Source organism: Trichoplusia ni, chromosome 5, assembly GCF_003590095.1.
Source record: "Trichoplusia ni isolate ovarian cell line Hi5 chromosome 5, tn1, whole genome shotgun sequence".
In the NCBI taxonomy this organism is placed as follows: Eukaryota; Metazoa; Arthropoda; class Insecta; order Lepidoptera; family Noctuidae; genus Trichoplusia; species Trichoplusia ni.
Window position 1 is genome coordinate 2,842,427 of NC_039482.1, and position 13,248 is coordinate 2,855,674.

Below are 13,248 nucleotides of genomic sequence, written 5' to 3' on the forward strand. Positions count from 1 at the left end.
ATTTTAGATTGGGCGACTAGTTTCTGACCCAACTGGAGTCCTTAATCATAAGATGACGCGGCGGCGGGGCCGCGAGTAAAACTCTCGCAATCTCCCACATTTAATAATTATTTTTTAAACAGTTAAAGTAGAACTCTATTGCTGAAGGTTGTGCTATTTCATCCGTCTAGATATCACGGTTCATGGATGCACGGACAGACTAACAGACAGAGAACTCTCTGTAATAAAGTTCCGGTTCGAATGTAATTACATACAAAATGATTTCAGATAAAAGGGAAGTGTTCTTCAAGAACATCCATCGCGCAGGGCACGCTTACTTCAACAAGATGAGCGCGTGGCGCCTGACAGTCGTCGACGGTAACTTACCTCTTCGCCTCATCACTCTCATCGTCACATACATGATTGTCCAGTTGCAGTTTTTGTTATTATAAATGTGTAAAAATGGGCACAGGTTTGGACGATTTATGAGGAAAAATAAAGAGATTGAATTGAAAAAGCATCTGAATTATTTAAATTGTTTTAAAGCAGTTTTTATGAAAGGTTCTCACATGTTGTATGTGAGAACCCAACAAAAATAGCGTTTTTTTATTCAATTTCCTCAAAAAAAAACATAGTCATTTTATAGTAGCCTTTTCTGACATGTGAAATTAATGTGACCAGTGTTTTTTTCCAATTATAAAGTTTCAAAAAAGAATTTTGTTAGAATTTAAACTGACTAAGCCTCTGTCCTGCTATTGCAAACGAAAGAGTTTCGAGTTTCTGTGAGTTGCCGTATTCACATGGATAAAACCCCCAAGCTAATAGTAGAATAAAAAGAAAAAAAGTGGTTTTCAATGTCTACTTCTTCTACTTTGTAGCATATTTTTAACTAACGTGAAACATTTCATTTGATTCGAGTTACAATTTGAGTATTTTTCGATTTGAGTATTTTTTTAATTGTAGGTATTGAATATTATACTACGAAATAACCACAATTTACAAAACACAACTCAAAAAAATGTCAATACCATGCACAAAAATGCTTTTCATACTTCTTTATGCGATGCAAGATAGTTTAGTAGACCGCCTTTTGTACTCATCATATTTATTTGTATTGACCTAAATTGTTTTTCCTTATGGTGTATAATAAAGAGTATTCTATCTATCTATCTTTAGTCTCGGCATAAACAAACGTTCCTGAATTAGAAGGTTTACAATTAAGAATGCTGTTTACGAAATCTGTATTATTTTTCGTATCTTATAACATTATAAATTGTAATTCTACGATGATATAATTCGCGACGAAACCCATAAGACTCAGAGGTAGCCTAGCATCTACCATGGTCAGGTACAACAAGTTCATCTTCTTGAAGTAAGCCTTCTCCAAACGACATATATTCTTGAAAAAGTGTTTCTCGGCATCTGCGAACAATATTTTATGGATAAACTTGAACAAAATGAATATAATCGCAAACGGAGGTAACTGACTAAATTGCAGCTCGAATGCAACTTGCGACCCCGCCGCCGTGTCAGCTCATGATTAAAGGCCCTTATTGGGTCTACAAAGAGTAAGGCAATCCTAACTGAATTTAATACATTCTGAATAACTTGTGTCCATACATAATTACATTTGTCATCCATTGAAAGTGAATTACATTGGGATTGTCCAAAAGGGTTACCATGGTTACCAGTACACGAAGGGCAAAGAAAGGAACGTGGGTTGGTAAAATCCCCTTAGATGCCATCCAAAACGCAAAACCTTTATCTTTCTTCATACTGGCCATAAAGGTATAATTACCTGACTGCCTTGGCATTTCCGCTGCAGATCCTGAATTTACTCTTAAAAGTCGTTGATTAATAACGCATCGGACTCCATTCAGCTCTGCATATATTTTTTCAGTCTCCACACAAAAATTTACTATTATGGTGAGGTTTTTTAGCAGCCACATTACAGGTATAATTAGGATGAAAAGACACTAAAAAAAATACTTTTTTTAAATCCTTCTTGAATGTCAGGTTGGACTGGTCTAAGTGTCCTTGCGCATGTGATTTGAATGGTGAAACTACCACTGTATAAGGATTGAAATCCATAACTGTTTAAATTTTCTATTTTAATAAATTGTAAGACATTTGAAAATCAATTGTCGAATGGATTTTCTTGAGCTATTTTTATGAATGACAAGAAAAACTCTTAAAAAGATTTTATAATTTAGACAGGAAATGTCACAAATAAAGCTTATCAGTTAATAGAACTTACGTAATACAAAGGCGGATATTCGGAATTTGTCCCGTTTTTGGTTAAAAACAACCACCAGCTGACATTCACGAGCCCTTCCACGAAAGTGAAGATGATGTGAAAGAAGATCTAAAAAAATCTTGAATTTAAAAATTGATGACATACAAACACACAAAAGGATGGTTATAAAGTAAAATTGACTCAACATGAAATCGGTGAGAAACTGAAATCAAGTTCAAAAAAGGTAAAAATTACTATTTATAAGGGCTTCAAAATCTGTCCATCTGTTAGACCGTCCGTAATTTACCAGGCCATATTTGAAAATTTGAGAATAACTACTATGAAACTCAATTATTTTTTCTTCTCTATTGGAATCTTATTTCTTGGAATAAATTGTAATTCAAACCAACTTACTACTGGTCCAAACACATTTTCAGTTAACTTGTAAACTTTCAATATAGCGACATATACTTCGAACATCTTGTTCCAATCAAGATCTTCAAACTGTTCTGCGTGGACCATTTTTTTCATATTTTCCAACCAAACCTTTAGCAATTTCAACACAAGTTTCATAACAGCCGCGGCGTGCAATACGTTAACATCAAACAATACCATGCAAAACGTCAAACTCATTTTCAGTATATGTCTAAACCCAAAAACGCTACAGAGTAAAAGTAAAAATGTCAAATAAAACAAAAGTATAAAAATGACTTTAGTCAAATTAGAGACAAGGAAACGCTTGAAGAAGTTAGAATCAATTTTAAGAGATTTATCTAAATTTTTGATTTTAATAATAAGTGAAGTATAATTATATTTCTGTGTTATGTTCGTGTAGCAGTGCATGAAACAGCCGACGGTAATAATGCTGGCATGAAGTGAGTTAAAAATGTTAATATTATCAGTGAATAAGGAATAAATGTAGCTATTGAAAAGGATGGTTTTTACTAAGACTGAAGCGATATCGTATTGTAAACTGTTAGAAGTGATGCATCCATCCTTTATCTGGTACTTAGCACTGACAAATAAGGCTTGTATCATGTTAAATGGTTTCAATGATAATATAAAATGTGGATCTTTAAAACTATCGAATATTTCTTGACTGCAAGTTTTGACTTTTATTTGGATCTCAGACATTTTATTTTTTTCTCTTTTTCGTTTCAAAAATGAAGACATTTTTTCGTTGGACGAAAAGCAAATGGCTGAAGAACTATATGTAAAATAATCGACGGGCCATCTGATAGAAGTAAGTAGTAAAGTATTTTCATTAATTACACGCACACAACAAGTAAGTTACATAATACTTGAAATGATGAAGACCATTACGAGTGATTACTTTCTACATACAGTTAATAAGAAAGTTCAACTGTTCAGTTTTGAAGATTAATGAAAGGTGATGGATGGACAGACAGACAGGCAGCGGAGCCCAGATAATGGGATAGGTTAGGTAGGTTCATTATTTAAGTAGTGCTAGCTGTAATCATACCTAAACGCATGATTTTTTAAGATAAAACAGACGTGCAAGAAGTCTCAAGCGAACGTATCAATGAAAGAAAACACTCGAAATGCCATCTCAAAATATTTATTAAAATCTTCTGTCAAATAAACTGAAAAATTCTCGTACCACGGTGTACGTAATTGAACTCCTCCGAAACGACTGAACCGATTCTCATATAACTTTGCGTGCATACTGGGTAGGCCAATGGGGGACAACATCTATCTATTTATACACATTTCGTTTTATTACCTGGAACTTCCCTATATTTGTATAACAAAAGAACATTTGCTGTGTCGGCTAGCTAATCTATTCAAACATAAACTGAATCATGACAATAACATAGTTGACGACAATTGACGTCATTTTTAAAATTAATACAGCGTCGACGTTTAATAAGCCGAACAAAGTTATCTTGGAGAACGAAGCTCGATACAAACGCTGAATGTTTTTGAATAGTCTCTTTTTGTCACCTGTGAAAAGCGAAAAACTATTTAGAGCAATATTTTTTTCAAATACGACTACGAAATAACATGTCGATCGAAAGAGTTTGTTATTGAAATAGGTCTTGGTTTGTCTCAAACATTATTAATTGGTTCTAGAGCCGGTTGAATACGGTCGATGAAAAACAAAACATATTTATAGCATCTAAACGAGGGTAGAGTTATTTCAATCGAATTAAGCCATAAATAAAAGAAAAATACTCATTACCTGAACAGGGCGCCAATAAAACAACTGCGCATGTATCTTGAACATTCTCAACAGCTTTGTAAAACTTTTCACAATATCGACAAAGCATGATTTGCAATATAATGCCTTTTAGTGACCATAAGTGAACAGACAAAGCTGATATCATTTTATGCTGCATGAAGGCAAAGTTCCAATTGTTAGTATTCACATAATATAAGGAATATTTTATTACATATAATATATTCTTACAAGGATTAAAATTATTCCTTGACACAAGGGACCTTAGCGCGACTTTATTGGTTCCTGACCAAGACCTGCTTGTCGCAATAAGGTACACTAAATCTGATAAGTAACATACTAAATTTGAGTCCGAGAGCTGATTCAGACCAAGCAGTTTCTGTACATTCATTATAAACATACGGTATTAGTCGATGAAGGTTTCAATGATGACAACAAATGGCCTTATGGGAACCAAGGTATTCAAAAGTCATATTTACTTACCGATAATTCACCTGATATTAAATCAACTGTTATTGTTATATACATAACAGTATGAGAAAATACTCCCACAACGTAAAATAGAATCTGAAAATTTAATAAATCATAAAAGATACAGGGAAATATTCGAAAGGAGACGGGGATTTCTGGGCCCAAATGTAATAAGTTAAGAGATGGCTTAAAAAAAGGTTATATTTTTCTATTTCAAATTTGTGAAATATCAACTTAATTTACAATCTATTGAAAAATTCGATATTTAAGTTAGGTTTACGAAGGAATCGAAATATCGATTCAATTAACGTTAATACTCATACTATTTATGAAAATGCTTTCACTATATGATTTCGATCGTCAGATAACTTTTATTCGACGAATATGTTTGACGTTTTGACAGCTTTATGTATAGAAAATATGTCAAACAGCCATATTTATTCCTCAGATAAAAGTTATCTGACGATTGAAAAATCGGGCCTAATTTAAATAAAATAATTAAGTAAATCCATTAGAATTAAAGTATAAAGAGTTTAAACTTATCAAATATTTACATAATTAAGATAAATCGATTCACATTTACTAATCGCTTATTGTATTATTGAATCTGTGCCAACTCTGACTTGACATGCAATCTAGATGACATTAACATTGATCGACATTCGACACTCGTTTCCTATCATCTAGTGCGTGTGCATTTTGAGCGTTCCTCCCATACTTTTATTGATATTTCCTAGCCTTTCCTACGGACTTCTGATCTTCCTCTTTGTACGACCATTGCCTTGCTACCATACCAGACACGAAGAACCCCGCTTAAACGTTGAACTTGGACTTGTTATTTTGGATTCTACGAACGGCCTAGCAATTTGATATTAAAATATTATTGTAACTGCATCGTAGGCTGCTGCACCCTTGTTATGTCAATAATATTGTTGGGCTAGATACCAAGAAAATATAGTACCCTGACACCTGCACAATTCCTAGATGACGTTCTGTTTATTATGAATATGAATAAAAATACTTATAAAAAATTGTTTCAACGCCATCTAGCGATTCAGTTATGGAGTACCAACTCTGAGTAATACTGTTGCACTGCTTTACCGACGGTCACGTCAAAGTCCAATCATGAACAAAATAATATGAAATATCGCGCGCTGCAAAGCCCACGCGGACGGAGTCGCGGGCAATAGCTAGTTAATACATATAATATATGTACCAGTGAAAAATTACCCTCCTTTGGCAGTCGGTAAAAAATTACAATCGCTCTTCAAAAATCGGCTGTTAAGTATAGATTGTTACGTAAGGTACGTGTTAGAGATACTTTCTTAAATCTCTTTTATCTCGGCTCTCAGATTGCCAAAATGTGCAAAATTTTCAGTGATTATTTGTTAATATAGTATCTAGCCATCAATTAACACCAATTTCATCTCTTTACATCTGGGCCCAAAATTGTATGAAAGCGTATCCGTCTCCATTTTTTCGTAATAGCGTTCATAAAAGAACCACTACTTGCTTTAAACAAAAACAAGATGAATGCGGTTGTGGAAGCAAGATGGCACGCTACAAGGCGCATAGCAGCTGTTCTCTTTCTAAACATATAATACTCTTACTTTAAATTAAATGGTGAGGATAGACGATCTCTGAATGTCTGCACAACGTGAAGGTTACAATGTTGGTCCAGATTATATGTGCTCAGCATTCCATGTCAAGGAAAATACAATATATATTTTTTTTTGAACTTACCGGAATTCTAAACAAAACTTTGTACAATTCGTAACACTCAAGTATTTTGCAAAATGCTTTAAACACTTCTTGGTTATATAGCTTAGCATCGGCATCGTCAAAATCTGGTAACTTTAACGCTTTGTTATTCCACGAAACCATGGTAATTTCAAGCAGTTTTATGATCCTGATAGCATATATAACGTTTAGATCGAATATTATAACGATAAAAGTTGAGAATTCGGAAACATATAATTCGAGTGTGATTAAATAAAACAAATAGGACATAAAAGCAAAAGTTGCACAAGAGATTGGCATCACCCAATTGCAAATAGTAAAACTCCGAAAACTTGACCCGACATTCAAAAATCGGTGAACATCTTGGAGATCTAAAACGAACTTGACATTGTATTCAGAATACGTAAGACAGGGGATGAAATTAATGAAGAATCCAAAACAATAATGAAAGGTGTCGTAAATGGATACGAAGAAAATCAAATCGGAATTCTCGTAGTAATAGTACATCAGAGTGAATTGACAAACAAGTAAGGAAATATAAGTAATTGTTCCTAATAATGACAAATTAATAGCTACCCTACTGTTTGGTGTTATATAATTATCTTGGATACGATATTTTGGATAAAGCGTTACAGCTGACATAACATCTAAAGGCAGAAATATTGTCTGCACGTCTCTGTCAATCAAGTTATTCAATAATATTTCTCCACGATTTCTTTGTAAGTTCAATTTGAGTATTTTTTCGTTAGAAAGAGTTTTGTTCATTTTAACGTACTTTAAAAAAGCTTGTAAGAATGAATACAAGTTTGCTTTTTCAGTGAAAAATTAAATGCTTCGAAAAAGCTTTCATCATAATATGACTTATTTTGTTACATTAGTTGATTGGAAAAGTAAATCTATATGTGGTATAACAATTTATCTTTTTATTTTTGGTAATAATTCAAATTGTTATTAAAACACTTTTACCACAATAATGTGGTTGGTATATTAAAATATTAGCACTAAAAGTGATTTTAAAACTGTGGGCTAAGAATCATCCCTTGAAGAACTCGATGATCCAACGACATAAATGATGGGTTTATCCCCGTATTTTTTTAATAAAATTTAATTTTCCAACTTATTATCAAGCACTCACTATTAGTTGAATTTTAAAGGCAGAAATATCACTTTTTTAATAGAATGACAATAAAACAACGTTGAAAAAGACAGCTTTATACTATTATACAACAAATAACCCTATTTTACAACTCAAACACGCTACAAAAGTTATCTGCAATTAACAATAATACTTGATTAAAAGAATTATTTATTTAGTAACGGTTTATTCACTCGTCATTTGGATAGCCCGTCGCGTCGTCGTCTAAAAACGAAAAACCACACCAGAGTCTAAAAGAAATTTGGTTTAAATTGTCACAAGTTTTTGTTAACATTGGCTCTCTCTAAGTTGCTATTTAATATAATTCCTTTCGGTTCGTCACTTATAGTCTATTTATACATGAACTGAAGCATTACTATGACGTAGTTACTAACTGTAGACACCATTAGTACTATCAACATGGCGTCAACTCGGAACAGACCGAACACACTTATCTTAGAGAACGACGTTCGGCACAAGCGCTGCACGTTCTTGTATGACCTCTTCTTGTCATCTGTAAGACATATTGATCAGAAATGAAGTTGCTACTTTAATTTTATTTAAGATGCTTTCAACAAACGGTAATGTATCTGTTTTTATAATAACTATCGTAAGACAGATTCATTATTAAATGATGTAACGGTTTACTCACGCGTACAACCGCTGACGTCAGTTCGACTCGCGATCCCGGAACGTCAGCTCATGATTAAGGACTCAGGTTGGGTCCGAAACTAGTCGGGCACCCCCGATAAATACGCGTGAGTAAACCGCTACATCATTTAATAATGTATCTGTTTGGTTGCCAAACCAGCCGAGCATATCGCAAATACTTTATTTACACCTTTTTTGAATCCGTATCTAAAGGTTTCAAAACCTATTACTGACACACGACTGTCTGGACGTCAGTCTGTCCGTGTGTCATCAGGTAGTCTGTTATGTGATAGTTAGATAGATGAAATTTTCAAAATAATGTAACCTATTCTAAGAGACTATTATAAGAAACTGTAAATACAAATCCTGCACAGATGAAGGTGGGGGTAACCAGCTAATCCATAATAAAATTAGAAGCCCTACACACACACTTCAGTCACATGGAGCAAATTTTATATGAGTATTAAATATCTTTAACAATCAGAAGAGCATACCTGAACAATGAGACATTAAAATAATAGCACAAGTATCTTGAACACTCTCAATAGCGTTGTAGAACTTTTCACAATGCTGGCACAGTATAACTTGCAGTATTATGCCTTTGAGTGACCAGATATATATAGACGAAGTCGCTAATATTAATTCTCGCTGTGTTTAAGAAAAGATTAACTGTTAGTTCAAGAAGAAACACATAGGAATACTATTTAAATTCGTATGTATAAAAATAATGTATGGATTTATGTTTTATAGTGACATCTAGTGAAGTTTATGCATAACTATTTGGTTCAGTTAGCACTACTACGTCTTTCGCCATCTTTGATGTATTTTGTCTTGTTTTATTGATTTATTTAAATAAAAAAATACTTAACTCATACTCTGTTTGGAACGCCTCTTGGCTGACAGTCGATCTTAAACTTAGGGAGCGAGGAAGGGATATTTAAGATTTATTAAATTCTAACGATAAATATTTATGATATTGCGAAACTATTTTCTTTAATAGCAAACTCACATTGCTTAAACTACTTTCTGTAGTACAGCTGACATTACATAAATTATGTCAAAACTCACCTGAACGCGCATTTTCAGTAAATGCATAAAGACTACAATGTATGATATACCATGCACAAAAAGTCCCAGCACATAAAAAAAGATCTGAAATAAAATAAATAAATTACAATAAAAAAACCGTTTTACTATGAAGTTTAGGTTTATTTTTGCTTGTGTACTTGTGTTCTTAATACGGTTTTTGGTTATTATTTTCGCAAGCCATATATGGGTACAGTGTTCGTGTATACTCAGGAAGCGAAAAAGGGACACCGCTCTACGCCATGTAGTATGCGATCCCGCTTTCACACTCGTCATAACATTAAATTGTGAGTCTCCCTAGTCCAGTCATCCCCCTCACTATGATACCGCGTTGCGTTTATATAATAACTAGCTGTTACCCGCGACTTCTTCCGTGTGGTTAGATATATGTAAGTTTTGATTTATACCTGCTCTATTTTTTCCACATTTCCCATTGTATCTTCGCTCCTATTAGTCGCAGCGTGATAGTTTATAGCCTAAAACCTTACTCGATGAATGTTCTATACAATATAAAAATATTTTTTCATTTTGAACCAGTAGTTCCTGACATTAGCGCAATCAAACCAACAAACAAAATCTTAAGCTTTATATATTAGTATAGATTATGTATTAAGGTACAAGTTGGCAGCCGACCGCAGGCGACAACTGCAGACGATATGTCGTCGCTTCATGTCGTCGCGACACGTCGATGCGTCCTGTCGCTGCAGTCATGATTTCGATCCCGACTGCAGACGACAACTGCAGATGGCATCCAGTTGATTCCGAGCGGTCCGTGAAATAAGATGTCTGACGTGTTCGAGAATAGTGATCGCAATTTTTTACGTCTTTTATTAGAAGAGGAAGAAGATGATGATGACTTGCTTTTATTAAACAGAAATAGACGATCCATTTTGAAATGAAACACGCTCGACGTATCGTTGCTCCGGCGTCAGCGACACTACTGATCTGCGGTCGGGCGACACTGCCATCTGCCGCTCGGCGACGCGTCGCTAGCTTCATGTCGCTAACTACGGAGGGAATTTCATAGAAATACATAGAAACCAGTAGTGTCGTAGCGACACGTCGTCTGCAGTTGTCGCCTGCGGTCGGCTGCCAACTTGTACCTTTACTCGTTATCAAAGGTACACTAAGGATTTCTGATGGGGTGTTTGTTAAAGTCTGGCAATAGTACCTAATTAAATACCTAATTTTATTTTTCACTTACCGAATGTTGGTAGGTAGCTTTGTACAGTTCATAACATTCAATTATTTTACAGAAAACCTCAAAGAGTTTTTTATCATAAAGCTCCTCGTCTTTGTTTTCTAGATCTTTTGCCTCCAATGCTTTAATATTCCACAGAACAACTTTTGATTTCAGTAATTCCATAAGTCTTATAGCGTAGACAATATCCAAATCAAACGTCACCATAATTATAGCCGACATATCTGTTAATGCTACTTCCATGAATACAACAAAGAGTGCGTAAAATACTAAAATAAAACAGAAACAAAAAACTAAAATGACCCAACTGAACATATTAAACTGAATTACACTTGGTTCAATATTAATAATCCTGTGTATTTCTTGAAAAGCAAGCACCAATTTGATATTATGATCAGAGTACCAGATACAAACTATGAAATTCATGGCGAATCCATAGCAATGCAGAAGTTTGCAATAAATTGAGAGGATAAGAACAGCAGCCGGCACAGATGGATGATAATACATAAATAATAGGTTTGCAATCTGTATAACAATAAACAAAATTGTAAAAATGAACGAGATGACGTATGTTGATCCATCGTTTGGTGTAATGAAGTTGCTCTTAATTCTATATTTTGGACAAAATGTTATTCTCTGCAAAATATTTAAAGGCATCAATATTTTCTGCACTTCTTTGTCGACATAATTGTTTAATAAAATTTCACCATGGTCAATTCTACTTAGATAACAAGGTTTTTTCATTTTCCTCATGTCGCTTAGGCGATGTTACATTGCAATAGATCAAAAGCCGAAGAGAATACTTCAATTTGATCAGAAGGACAATCTTTTTCTAAATGTTAGGTGACTTTGACTTGCCAGTACTCTAATATATTGAATCGGTTCTGGAGGGTTAGCTCTTGAATGTAACTCGTCTATAGTTACAGCAGTATCTAAACTCCACTGGTCATCATTATAAGTGTTGAACAGTTAAATATTTATAAATAGACTTAAAGTTATAACATTAAGTAGTTGATTAATGTTAGAGGGTAGTTGTCGATCTTTATCGTGTATGTTATTTTTGTGAACACTTCTTTATTTACCAAAGACACCATTGACTCACACTTGCCCAATTTTGAAGAATAAAGTCGATTTAAAGATAACAACTTGATGAATGAAACTAAAGCTGTCAACTGTAACAATTCCAAATAGTGAAACTTTTAAACTCAGCGTCATCGTTAAGAAATCTATGAACGTCTTGGATGAACAGAACAAAAATCACATTGTGGTCCGAGTACATGACACACACAACGAAATTAATAACAAATCCAATGAAATGAATTAAAATATCAACCCAATTGATGACAAACACTTGGTACAATCGACTTAAGAGATAAAATTAGATTCTATGCTTTACGAGAATGGCAATAAAAAACAATGTTCCTAACAACGCAACGAGTTTTGATACACGACTGTTTGTCGTGATGAAGTTCTCCCTGATTTGATACTTTGGGCAGAGCGTGAGCAACTGCATGATATTTAAAGGCATCAATATTGTCTGCACATCTTTGTCAACTAAATTGTTAAGTAAAATTTCTACTCGATATATTCTAGTTTTATTGCAAGACATCTTTGGCATTTTGTTTAGCTGTTGAACGTAAGATGCTGTTGTTGTCAGATAATATCCCAAGCTATAATGTTTTTGATGACGTACAAATAGATTAATTGATAATTTTAGTTAATGCGCTCGTAATCTAATTACTTCCTAACAATATATTACTTTATTAAAGCGAACGAAAACGTGGGTGATCACGGATTTATGGAGTTTGAGTATAATTAATTTTAAGAAGTAGCTGTTGAGGAGCCCGTAGCAAAACTTAAACTGCACAAGTTGATCGATCACTCTTTAAACTACGCTTGACACGGTAAATCCGCAAATGTGTTTATATCACCTCGTTATCTATGTCATAACGAGTTACTCCGTGTTTCTAAGCCACGCTAATTTGGGTCAATTCTGATACTAACAAATCTTTGACAGTCGTTACGGTTGGCCAGAAGCAAGTCCCATAAACAGTCCTACTAATTGAAGGGAAAATCTTAAACAAGCCTTTATCATGATTGAAGATCGAGAGATCAGTTTATTTACTATTACTTTTAAACATAAAGAAGAAATGAAAAACATTGACATGCTTAATACCCACACAGACCTTGTTTTCAACTTCTTGATTAGTGCATTAAAACAATTAAATAACTCGAAATAAAAGTTGAAATATAAGTGTTCAAAGCAATAAAAACTGTAAGTGTATAATAACGTAATTCATGATAAGGCTTAAAAGGCCGAGAGGTGTCTTGGCATCCAAGACAAACAAATTCCAAGCGGACATCTTCTTAAAGCAAGCGTCGTGTGCTCGGCGAATTTTCTTGAAGAATTTATTCCGACTGTCTGAAACCAAAACGTGGTTGATATTTTTGGGATATGAGACTAAATTTATCTGAACGTTGGGAAATAAGTGTTAAAGTTAGTTTGGTCCGTGGTGACCTCAAGCACTCGGTTATCTGTGCACTTATGT

General features: G+C 34.0%; 1 protein-coding gene across 1 annotated transcript; it reads right to left on the reverse strand.

Annotated features, from left to right (window-relative positions):
- Positions 1–10,614: 10,614 nt before the first annotated feature.
- On the reverse strand, positions 10,615–11,452 carry LOC113493871. The gene has a single exon (XM_026871903.1). It carries the CDS (start codon positions 11,450–11,452, stop codon positions 10,688–10,690), a length of 765 nt encoding a protein of 254 aa, XP_026727704.1. The 3' UTR covers positions 10,615–10,687.
- Positions 11,453–13,248: the final 1,796 nt, after the last annotated feature.

What these genes read in the sequence shown, in the direction of transcription:
- LOC113493871 (XM_026871903.1), bottom strand. Translation starts at nt 11,452, where the DNA reads ATGAGGAAAATGAAAAAACCTTGTTATCTAAGTAGAATTGACCATGGT.